The sequence below is a fragment of the Cyprinus carpio genome, chromosome B5 (genome assembly GCF_018340385.1).
Source record: "Cyprinus carpio isolate SPL01 chromosome B5, ASM1834038v1, whole genome shotgun sequence".
In the NCBI taxonomy this organism is placed as follows: domain Eukaryota; kingdom Metazoa; phylum Chordata; class Actinopteri; order Cypriniformes; family Cyprinidae; genus Cyprinus; species Cyprinus carpio.
In genome coordinates, this window is record NC_056601.1 from 9,941,637 (window position 1) to 9,954,429 (window position 12,793).

The window sequence follows — 12,793 nt, forward strand, 5'->3', positions numbered from 1 at the left end:
GTATGGAGTGAGGAGAGGGAAGAGAGAGGAAAGGAGGTCAGAGAGGAGGTGGGATTATGTGAACTAGTTTTAGAAAACCCAAACACTTGCCAAATGTGGTAAAAAAAAGTCAAATCTTCACAAACATAAACATCTGCTCAATAGTTTTAAACATTTTGGAGAGTCTGAGACCCATAACAGCTGAAACTTTTTGTAGTTCTGTTGTATTTCTGGGTTTGTTTTGATGCTGCTCTACTCTGTTCCACACACTGACATACTGTGATTATTTTGTCCAGATGTTGCAGCTCAGATTTTAGTATGTTTAAATTACAGATCGGAAAGGAGCAACTTGACTGGCTAAGAAATAGGAAACTTTTAACATAAATCAAATGTGCTTTAACATTGCCTTTCTACCTCTTTCTTTGTCACAAAAACTTACTGACCTATATATACACACATATAATAGCTATATATATATATATATATATATATATATATATATATATATATATATACACACACACATATAATAGCTATATATGATTATATTTAGCTATAAATATAACTATATATATATCTTTGCCAGACTCAAGCTAATTTATTTGTATACATACAAGTCTATGTAAGTGCTATTGCCTTGTGCCATTACCTCTCATCAAGTGCTGTTGAATTCCGATTTTCTAGCTTAGCAACTTCCCTTCTTGCTGCATCCAGTCCTGCTTCACTTCTTGCACTCGCTGGCTTCCCATTGGCTGTAATGGTGGAAGCCCCACGCAGGTTAAGCAGATTGAGGTAGGACTCAGCATGGGAGGAAACAGGAGGATTTTCTGGCTGTCCTGCTGGAGTGGAGGTGACGGGCTGGTCTGAGTGAGGGGTATAGAGGTTCTTCAGGTTGAGAGAGAGAGAACGAGGGGGCACGCTACTCCATGGTGATTCTTCTTCTAGAATGCACAAATACAAATTTGAGAAATAAAGTTCTTAATAGTCACCCTGAAACAGTCCATAACATTAAAGGATGAATATTTCAAACACTTATGTAAATGAAGCTTACGATTAAAAAATCTGCTATTGAGAGACTGGCAGTACAGTAGCCCTTCAGTGACAGACACTCAAGGGCATAATGGTGACAGACAATTTCAACAACCTTCCAAGTGACCAGTCATACCATCCAGCAAGTACACCACCATCATCCCACCAGGCATAAGCATATGCTGCATGGACACACACAACACACACACACACACACTCTAACACGCACACACACACTCTAACACGCACACTCACACACACACACACACACACACACACACACACTCTGAATCACACAGTCGGAATGGAGCACAGTGATGATGAATCTGAATAATTTGGATAGTAACTAAACTCTGAAATAGATTAGTGTACACCAACCGACTCAATAACATCCCAGCCTGTTGAAAAATAATATGTGTGTGTGTCTATGACTGTAATAGAGCCCAACAGTGACCACCCAGTTTTTCAGCAGCCTGGGTTCTCTAAGTATTTTTCCCATTCATTTTCTTTGTAGAAATATCTTATAAAAAGTTCTTAGCTATGAACCAAACCAAGCAGCTAAGATATGAATCACAGCAATATGATGTTTGACTAAAAGCAAAAGGGTATTTTCAGAAATCACAAAAATACATTGGTAACACTTTAGTACAGGGACCAATTCTCACTATTAACTAGTTGCTTATTAGCATGCCTATTATTAACATATTGGATGTTTATTAGTACTTATAAAGCACATATTCTGCATGACCATATTCTACATCCTTAATCCTACCAATACCTAAACTTAACACTTACCTTACTATTAATAAGCAGCAAATTAGGAGTTTATTGCGGCAAAAATCTTAGTTAATGGTTTGTAAATACCGAAAATTTGAAGTGTGACCACTACATATATTATGCAAATAAAATATTTAAACAAAAACATGCTTTTTTTCAAATCAAAAATACAGTAACTACAGCAATATTGGGAAATATTGATTTAAAAGAACTGTATATATTTTAAAATGCAGTTTTTTCCTGTAATGGCAAGGCAACATTTTCAGCAGCAATAAATAAATTTTAAATGTATGTACTGTCACATTAAATGAATATGTCCTAGCTGAATACAAGTATTATTTTTTTCTAAAATAAGTCTTGCTGACCCCAAACTTGTAAACAGTGGTGTAATTGACAGAATGAAATACTCATCTCACGAAGCACTGACAATAACCAAATCATAAACAATGGTACAGTATTAAACTATGAACTGTATTGAATATCAGATTCTTGCAACATTCTCAAAAACCAACAACATGTTTATTAGATCCTGTACCCACTAAATTACTGAAAGAGTTGCTACCTGTAGCAGAAAAACCGCTTCTCAATATTATTAACTCGTCGTTATCTTTAGGTCACGTCCCAAAACCATTCAAGCTGGCAGTTATTAAGCCTCTTATTAAGAAACCACAACTAGATCCTAGTGAACTGGCAAATTACAGACCCATTTCAAATCTTCCATTTATGTCTAAAATTTTAGAAAAAGTTGTGTCTGCTCAATTGTGCTCCTACCTGCAAAAAAAAAGATCTCTATGAAGTATTTCAGTCGGGTTTCAGGCCCCATCATAGCACAGAAACTGCACTTGTTAAAATTACAAATGACTTGCTTCTTGCTTCAGATCAAGGCTGCATCTCATTGCTAGTTTTACTTGATTTTAGTGCTGCGTTCGACACCATAGATCACGACATACTCATAGATAGATTACAAAACTATACAGGTATCCAAGGGCAGGCTTTAAGATGGTTTAGATCCTACCTGTCCGATCGCTACCACTTTGTTTATTTAAATGGGGAGTCATCTAACTTTTGGACGGTAAGATATGGATTGACTTATGGATGTGTCTTAGGTAATATGATGTTTTCAATATACATGTTGCCCCTTGGTAATATCATTAGAAAATACGGGATTAGTTTCCACTGTTATGCTGATGATACTCAACTATATATCTCAACAAGACCATGTGAAACTTCAAAATTATCTAAGCTAACAGAGTGTGTTAAAAATGTAAAAGATTGGATGACCAATAATTTTCTCCTATTAAATTCAGATAAGACAGAGATATTACTTATTGGACTGGAAAACATTACACAGAATCTCGTAGATTACAATTTGCAATTAGACGGATGTACTGTTACTTCCTCTACAGTCAAAAATCTGGGTGTTATATTAGACAGTAACTTGTATTTTGAAAATCATATTTCCCATGTTACAAAAACAGCATTCTTCCATCTTAGAAACATTGCCAAGCTACGAAACATGTTAACTGTTCCTGATGCAGAAAAGCTAGTTCATGCATTCATGATCTCTAGACTGGACTATTGTAATGCACTGCTAGGTGGTTGTCCTGCATCCTCAATAAACAAGCTACAGGTAGTCCAAAATGCAGCGGCTAGAGTCCTTACCGGGTGAAGAAAATATGATCATATTACCCCATTACTACAGTCTCTGCACTCGCTACCTATTAAGTTCCGTATCAGTTACAAAATATTATTACTTACTTATAAGGCCCTTAATGGTTTAGCTCCTGTGTACCTAACTAGTCTTCTACCACGCTACAACCCATCACGCTCCCTAAGGTCACAAAACGCTGGACTTTTGATAGTACCTAGGATAGCAAAGTCCACTAAAGGAGGTAGAGCTTTTTCGCATTTGGCTCCCAAACTCTGGAATAGCCTTCCTGATAATGTTTGGGGTTCAGACACACTTCTTCTGTTTAAATCTAGATTAAAAACACTTTCTTTGGCCAAGCATTCAAATAATGCATCTCATAATTTTGGACTGCAGTTATATCTGATCAAATGTGCATTATTATTCTTTAGCTTGGGTTAATCTAATTAATTTTACTTGGCTGGAACAGCAGCTACGCTAATTATGTCTCTATTCGTTTCTCTGCTTTGCCACGGGATTTACATCCCATGGTAACTAGGATTTACACAAGCTCCAGTCTGGATCCAGAACACCTGAGAAGAGATGATGCCAACCCCTCAGAGGACCTCAGATGATGCTAACCCAGAGACAACATACAGAACTACCACATTTTGCTATAAGTTTGATTGCATAATTGCTGTTAATAGTGTTAATCGTCTGTTTGTTTACGTCTTTTATTGATTTTTCTGAACATTTCTGCCATATGCACATGAACCGACAGTCATCACTGATAAGCTACTACTAAATATTGTAGAAACTTAATTTTCTGTAAAGTTGCTTTGTAATGATTTGTATCGTAAAAAGTGCTATACAAATAAACTTGAACTGAAAAAAAATATATCATTTGTTTTCAAATGTAGAGAGACTGTCTTACTCTGTGTGGCTCCACTGACTCTGACCTCCAGTTGGCTGAGGTGTTTCACCAGCAGGGCTGTATGTTGCAGTAAGTCTCGGTTCTGCAGCAGCAGCTGGTGAGTTCTGGCCTGCGCCTCCATGCGGCCAGCCGTCTCTGCGGCCAGCTGATCCTTCAGGAGCTGCACCTACAGCAGAGACACGCTCAGTCAAGAATAATACCGGTCTTACTGAAAGATATCATAACCTACATGTAGGATAAGAGTTGAGAATTATAGTGATTAAAACCACTCTTAGTTCAGGTAATATAGAGTATAGAGTTCATTCTCCAAATACTAACCTGTGTTTTTGGTGTAGCAGTAGCAATGACAGATATTAAGATTTTAATCTATAATTCTGTTAATCGATCATTTTTAAAGAATCTAAAGTGGCTTCCTGCAGTGGCTTTATTTTGTTGTTTGGTTTGAGAGATTTAGCCCATAGGAAATCAAAGAAAGATCCCTTTAATATCTCAGTTGTTTCTTCTAGATAGCAATGAGACAAATGGAGAGCAAACAGAGACTTCTTGTGAGAAAAAACACCCCTCTTGAGAATCTACTCTTGAGAAGTGGTTTTCAACCTTTTCGATACTAAAATTGTCAATGACAATATTTAAAGGTCCACAAAGACATTTCTGAAACTATCACCTATTATGACAAAGCTGCTTATTTTCAAACTTTGTATTTACTGAATCTAGAAGTAGAAATATTAAAATAATTAAATAAAATAATGGATGACATACATGTAGCTGCTTATTTTCAAACTGAGTGAGTGGCAAAATTAAAATAATTAAATTCCATAATCCCAAAAACTGAATGTTCTAAGTGTGCTGAGGCCCCCTTGAGCCAGTGCTCTAGACTTTTTAATATGAGATCTCAACAATATTAAAAACTGTGCTCATATTGGCAAAAAAACAAAACAAAAAAACAATCAAGTCAAATTTAGTTTAAATATAAAATCTGCTATTCAAATTAATTTGTCTGATTTGTTAAGAAACACCTTAGACAAGGTTGACACCCAAAATAAACTAAAATCTAAGTCTCCTGAGATATGAAAGAATAACAAAATTTTCCTCTGGGTGGGGGGTGATTGTACATTACTTTCATTTATGCTATGCAGTGGCATGACTGTGCTGAATCAGAGCTGAGAGCACATCAGCTTCCTCTCTCTCTCTCTGACAGGACATTATAACCACAACAGCATCTGAACCCTATACAGTATCCCAAATGAGAACTAATATCATTAGTCGGAGACAGAATGACTAAAATAAACAGGCAAACGCAGCGAGATGATTACCTCTATCAGCGTCTTGTTCTGTCTCCCCAATATTCTTTGCTTCCTCATGGTTATGGAGAATGATTTGGGCTTATAGGGTACATGAGTGCTTTCTAACAAAGGCTATCAGTAGTCATTTCAGCATAGAAAAATAAATAGGGTTATGCAGGAAATGTGCCTCTGAAATTGCCGGAGTGAGGCGAGGTGAGGTGAATAGCTTTGTACTGGTTGGAGAGCAGATGATTGTGAAACAGCCTGAAAATATGGAATCAACTGCTGCATATCTCATAGAGCTGTAGCGCCTCCTAGAGCTAGAAAAGTGTAAACAATGTCTTACCTGTGCAACAGCGATCTGTGTTTGTTGCTGCTGCTGTAGCAGCTGTTGTTGGAGTAACTGCAGGCGGTGCTGGGTGGCCAAAGGTGTGATAGTAGGAGAGCAAGGGCTGCTGGGAGATAGCGTATGGAGAGAGACACCCTCCAGGTCTTGTAAAGACTGAGAGATGAAGAACGAGAAAAAGAGAGCAGAGAAAAAAAAGTTGTTTAACTATTTGTTTGGTTAAAACATTATCATTTGAAACATCATCTTCTGCAGTGTACAACTGAGGACTATGGGCTTTGAAAGCATAGGGTTAATTAGTGGGCATGTGTGTTTGCACTGAGAGAGCACTTTAATATGTAGTTCCACATGAACAAAGGACATTTCAAGTACTTTCATTAGAAGAGGAACATATACACAGGCACAACTCAAACACACACATACAGAGAGAGAGAGAGAGAGAGAGAAACTAATTTTCTCTAAGTAGCTTTACTCGGTCTGTTATAAAAGGGACTAAGAAAGAAACATGACTCTAGGGATTTGATCATCAAAACAGTCTCTGCTTTCTCACCTAATTATATTTTGGGTTAACACTTTACTTTACAATACAGATTGTATTTTTAATCAATGTTAAAAATTACATTTTTAATTAAATTAAACCCTCACACAAACCTTTATACATTTAAAGATTTCCATAGACAATATGTAGACATTAAAAGAATAGCTCACCCGAAATGAAAATTCTGTCACAATTTACTCACCCTTAAGTTGTGGGTGACTATAGTGATTATACACACAAAGCTGTATAATTTCTTTCTTCTGTTGAACATAAAAAAGAAGATATTTTTGGGACCAGAGACTCCTTGGTTAACCACAGTTTTCTAAATGTCCTCTGTGTTCAGCAGAATAAAGAAACTCATACAAGTTTGGACCAAACTGAGGGTAGTAAATGATAGATAGTAGAATTTTCATTTTTGGTTGAACTATCCTCTCTCTGGAATACTTTGTACAAAATGTATCTGGATATTCTAACTGATAAATCAAGGCATAGTAAATCAGTGCTAGTTTCAAGTCTTCAAGTCTACATCTCTCATAAATTTGCCATTTATAATTTAGAAACTGCTCATTATAGTTTAGTTTACATGTCATGAGCTATAAAGTCAAGTAACTGTTTGTCAAAACAAGTCACAACACTCTTTAAACCACTGTAAGGTAAATGCAAATATGTCTCAAAATATAAGTAGCGCCAAAGTTTTGGATCAAGAAGGAGAAAGATCATAGTGTAAACATATGCATGACATAAAACATGACATTATCACAAATAGAAAGCAGCAAAGAAAACAACAACATAATTCCTCTTTCTGTGTGATTTCAGATGTCAACCACCAGGAGGAGCTGGAGGTTCATATCAGCATGAGGAGAGACAGAGGATGGAGGTAGAGGCGCGTCTGCAAAAGCAAGACTGCCAAAATGAAACCGTTCATGAAAACAATCTTTTCATATCCATTATCTCCATTGTGCAGACAGAAGTATCTTCCATATATAGGATGGCAAAGAGATAACAGTTCGGAACTACATTTAAAAAAATTACAATAATAATAATAATGAAAAAGCATTAAAAATGGAGCTGTAATAATGAATGTTCCCATTCTGTCTTCATTTATCCTCCAGTAGATCTATTTGTCATGAACGTCAGCTACAAAGCTAATGGAACACCACTGGATCTTTGATAACTGCTAGACAAGGAACACATGAATGCATTATGAAAGGATTGCTGCTAAATGAATACATGTAAAATGAATGAATGCATTATCTGCTTTCAGGCTAGGCAGCCTTTCTGTACTGAGAATTTCTGTAATGAACCATGGGGAGATATCAAGCATCAAACAATTTTTGAATTTGACTTACTTAATAATCCTTATGGTACAGATAATAATAAAAATAATAATACTGTATCTTATTTAAAGTATAAAAAGCATTTATAAATACAATCCGAGCAGCTGAGTCCTTAGCCATCTTCAAGAATCAGCTAAAACCACATCTCTTCCATCTTTATTTGACACTCTAATTCTAGCACTCTCTATTCTAATTCTATTCTTTAAAAAAAATACTTGCCCCTTTTAGACTTGGACTCTATTCATTTACTAACAAAAAAGGCCTAACACTAGCTTACTCTATTCTTTTTCTATTTTATCTGTTTTCTTTTTATTATATAATTAAAAAAAGCATTAGCGATAGGCTAACTGAGACTTGTCATATATCATCAGGGGCACCTTTTTTTATATATAGTGGTATTTGTTAAAGTATTTTAGTGTGCCATGTTAATATAGTTGTAGTTTTATAAGCTTCCTTACAATTATTTGTTGAATTCGATTTTTTTCCCTTGTTGATATGCCATTTAACATTCACAACACTGTTCTGCTTAAAATGTGAATGTAAGTGAATAAGCAAATTCATTCTTTGCCAGAAGGTGGCGCTTGTGGAACAGTTACATAAAGTAAACATGATGTTATTACAGGCATTATACGGAGGTAATATGGAAAGAAAATGCAATTAAAACTTTCCTGGCCGAAATGTGAGTTTACAGGTATGATTTAAACACCATCAATTACACAAAATATTCATTTTTCATCATTAGTAGATCAAAAAAAACACTTGGCAAGTTGGCATAAATGTGAGCTATTTGGTGATTGTGTTGCTGGCTAAATGAAATTCCTGTCTCACTGGGGCTGTATGATTTTATTTTCACCACAGACACAGTTAAGTGTTTAAAGTCAGGCAAAGATTTTGAACATAGTGTGCAGGCCTGGGCCAACGTAACAGCATCACTGAATACCCAGAAGGAGGAATAAGGTTGAGTTAAAGGGGAAAAAACAGAAGAGAAAGGAGGTAAAAGGGGTTTCCTCTGTATTTATGAACAGGGTATTTCCAGCTGACGAGCGATATTGGACAGATGTCTGTGGGGAGAAGAGCTTTTCAGTCATGCTCATACTCCAGATCACTCTCACCTGGAGGGTTTGTCCAGGTTTCACCACGCTGAGCTCAGACAGACTCTGAAGAATGTCATCCATAGCCTGCTCACTGAGCTTTGTGGAATGTGACTCCATTCCAGGGACATCATCCATTCCGTGCTCCATCCCTGTCAGCTGACGAGCTGTAAACAACAGCAGAATTTTAAGAATATGATGCACACTTCAAGAAACCAGTTATACAACAATGATCACCATGTTCATAAATCACGCGAGATAGATCACAGAAATGCTGGACTCCACAGATTTGATTTACTCAGTGATGACATGTGTTTTAGGCATTAATGCTCAGATGCGATGGCATGGTTTCACCTTCAGGGCTGGGCTCTTCTCCAGACTGATCGCTCTGGCCGTCTGCAGGGCCGTCTGGCTGTTCATCTGCATTCTGCTCAGCGTCCTGCAGACTCAGCTTATGGCACACCTCAAACGCCTGACCGACCGTCCGCACTATCCGCATGGCCTGACTCTGAGAGAGGAGAGAGGTAAAAGATCACATTTAGAATCTTATATACATAAACCACATTATATGAATAATCTTCATGTTTACATTTGATTAATAAATAAAAAATGTTTAAATATGTGTGAGGTGCAAAACTCATTACAAATAATATTAACAGCATAACAAATGCATAACATTTTAGCATAACAACAAATATATATATGTTCTCATATATATATATATATATATATATATATATATATATATTTACATATTTATATTTACATAAGGATAATTTATATATAAATTACATTTACTTTACAATACAATGACCAAAAATATTCATTTAAATATATATATATATATATATATATATATATATATATATATATATATATATATATATATATATCGGTTATTTCAAAATATTTTGGTTACTGTATTTCAAAATAGCTTTTTGACACATTTTCTTGATTTTATCATATAACATCATTTTCTTCTGCTTTTTGTTCATAGGTAGTTTTTTTCCATTCTGGGGGCTGTGCTACTACAATTCCATGAAAAAAAAGCAAAGGGCAAAGAATGACAAGAAGAGCAGAGACAACAGAGACAAATAGGTGAAGAGTATCAAGGTCAAGGAGTATCAAGGCCCTCTACAAATTTCATCAGTTGCTCAAGGCCAAGATGGACTGAAAAAAATGGCATACATCATGATATTTATCCTTGGTCTGGGGCAAAGTGGCAGAGAGAAGGAGAGTAACAGGAGACCATTATTTTTCCTTTTACATAAAAAAGAGACTGCTCTACCTTTTTTTTGGACTTGAATACATTGCATCTGAACGAGTTACTGGATCCGTCACGAGCAATGTAGCTGAAAATCTTCAGATCCTGAGAATCATGGGATACATAGAAGATCCTAGGATAAAAAAGAGAAAAAAAAGTTAATATAGGCTAAACATTAATACAGTATAATTTGTCGAATCATCATTTATTTTGTTATATTTTCTGTATCTCACCTGTATATGGGGTCGTGCATAACCAGCATCTTGCTCTCATCCCACGTCCACTCTTTCCTCTTGAGGTCAAAACAAGGCAAATGTCAGGGACTCTACTGCAAATGCTTATTATGAATGAGATAAAAATATAAACTTCTAAATTCTAGTACTGTAATTCTGATACAGGTTAATGATATTCATGCGTCATGTCAGAGGTGTAGGGCTGATGAGATCACACATGCCTTGGGTTTTTTGCGCAGCACCACTTTGACCCCGTCTACAGAAACCACTATGCTCACTTTCTTCTTCTTCACGCTCTTTGCCTTGAACTCATACTGCAAGGAAAAAACAGTGATTTAAATGCATGGAGAGACTATGACCAATCAAACTGAAGTACTGGGACCAATTCTAAATCAGTTAGTACTCATTAGCACCTAAACTGCTAAATTCTGAAGATAGATAAATAAAACAATCAGTCCTGCCCTGAGAGCCTAATTAAAACTACATTATAATGAAGTATTTACAATAAACAACAACTTTCTTAAAGAGCTGAAACTGATGTAAAAACTGGCGACTGTTTTCTTTTATGATTTCTAATATGTAATTTATTCCTGTGATGGCAAAGCTAATTTTTAGCAGCCATTACAGCTTTAGTGTTTAGTGTCTTCAGTGTCAAATGATCCTTGATGAATAAAAAGTTCAAAAGAATAGTATTTACTTGAAACAGAAATCTTTTGGAACATTATAAATGTTTTTACTGTTTCTCAAGTTTCCCAACATGGCCTATGCTAGCATTTGACTTGCTTTCTCTTACTTACTCTCGTACATTTTATTGCGCTTTATACATTGTTTACATATTATGTGTCATAGGCACTGTATGTTGAGAATACAATCCCAGAATGCACGGCAAGGAGCTCCTTGAAAATATATACTATATATTTAAGATAGCAGACAGAGAGATCGAGATATTTGTACGTACTTTGCATGTTGTGCTTATCAGAGCATCAAACTACTCAAATCAGCTCTGTTCTCCTGTAAGGTCAGAATAAAGTAAAAAAATTCTTGCAACTTGATAAGCATGAAATGGGTCCAAGAATGATTTATTTCCAAATGTCTTTAGTCTGAATGATTCAGATAGAGACTATTTGAGTTTTTGCGTTCTTTGAAACTCGTTGAGTTGGATATGAATCATTTCTGCTGAAAGACTTTGTATTCATTATTGAAGTCAAGTCCTGGACTGAACTGAGAGAGCTACACTCATTCGCTGAATGCTCTTCTGTCCATCTCTTGTAGGCTAGAGGAAAACAAGTAGTGATGGTGGAAAAATAAAGACTGTATGAGTTGTACTACAGGAAAAGGGCATGACAGGTATGACCACGTGTGCAGATGACAAACCTTTAGACTTGCTGAAGAGCTTGAGTGTGTTGAAGTTGCTAAAACTTTAAACTACCTTGACAGAGTTAATCACCACCATGACTCTCTATTAGAACGAGAAGAGATGCTTATTTTCACTTAGTCATCAATCTGTAATTTGCTTTGGGCAATTGCATCTGTTAAAGGGATAATTCATCCAAAAATTAAAATTCTGTCATCATTTGCTCTATGGAAGTCAATGGCAATGACTCAACTGTTTGTGAACTATCCCTTTAAATGAGGAAATATAAATTTGGCTTATTACAACAATTAATCCAGCCATATAGCAGATAATTTTGGCCTTCCGTTTTTGTATTTATAAAAGTTATACATATGGCACCCGATAATAATAATTGTTTTGGTGTGGTGGTTTTTGCTGTGTTTTTGAAGCAATATGCATTTGCAGCTGTCACGCGTGGCTGCTGTGAAGAGCATGATGCAGTAGCAGGATCAGGAAACCACATTTATTATAACTCAAACACAGAGAACTCAGAGTACTAGGAACACAATCACTATACATATACGACACCTGAATTAATGAAAGAAAGAATAAAATAAGTAATATTCGAAGGAACAAAGTTATTCATTTTAAACACATAGAGATTTAGAATTAATTCGATGAGCACAATAAATATTAAAAATAATACAAAATTCTCATTGACTGACATTGTTAAAAATGTCTCGGTTACGTATGGTAACCCTCGTTCCCTGAATAAGGGAACGGAGACGTCACGTCGTTGACTGACTAATTGTGATATCCCAATTAGTCGGTCACCGACGTGACATCGAGAGTGACCGACTGAAAGGGAACTGTGATTTGTCTTCATTCTTACATTTGCAAAATGAATTGTGATCAGTCTTGTCTTCTAGGCATATGCTTCAACCATTTGTAGTCACCTTTACTCTGTAATATGGAATAAAGTAGAGTTTAGGCTAAACACAATTCTCACTATTCTATTTCCT

The 12,793-nt window shown here is 35.9% G+C and overlaps 1 protein-coding gene across 4 annotated transcripts in view; it reads right to left on the reverse strand.

Annotated features, from left to right (window-relative positions):
* LOC122137453 (carboxyl-terminal PDZ ligand of neuronal nitric oxide synthase protein-like) overlaps nucleotides 1-12,793 on the reverse strand; it is a 45,363-nt gene that overhangs the window by 17,563 nt on the left and 15,007 nt on the right. For all 4 annotated transcript variants that reach the window (XR_006154852.1, XR_006154851.1, XM_042724225.1 and 1 more), the window contains exons 3-10: nucleotides 10,660-10,752; nucleotides 10,439-10,497; nucleotides 10,230-10,338; nucleotides 9,296-9,449; nucleotides 8,963-9,108; nucleotides 5,976-6,131; nucleotides 4,347-4,512; nucleotides 629-920 (exon numbers count right to left, since the gene is read on the reverse strand). Coding sequence is in view for 2 of the 4 variants with exons in the window: in XM_042724225.1 (XP_042580159.1) it covers nucleotides 629-920; nucleotides 4,347-4,512; nucleotides 5,976-6,131; nucleotides 8,963-9,108; nucleotides 9,296-9,449; nucleotides 10,230-10,338; nucleotides 10,439-10,497; nucleotides 10,660-10,752 (1,175 nt within the window). In the remaining 2 variants the exon portion in view is untranslated. The remainder of the gene's footprint in view (nucleotides 1-628; nucleotides 921-4,346; nucleotides 4,513-5,975; nucleotides 6,132-8,962; nucleotides 9,109-9,295; nucleotides 9,450-10,229; nucleotides 10,339-10,438; nucleotides 10,498-10,659; nucleotides 10,753-12,793) is intronic.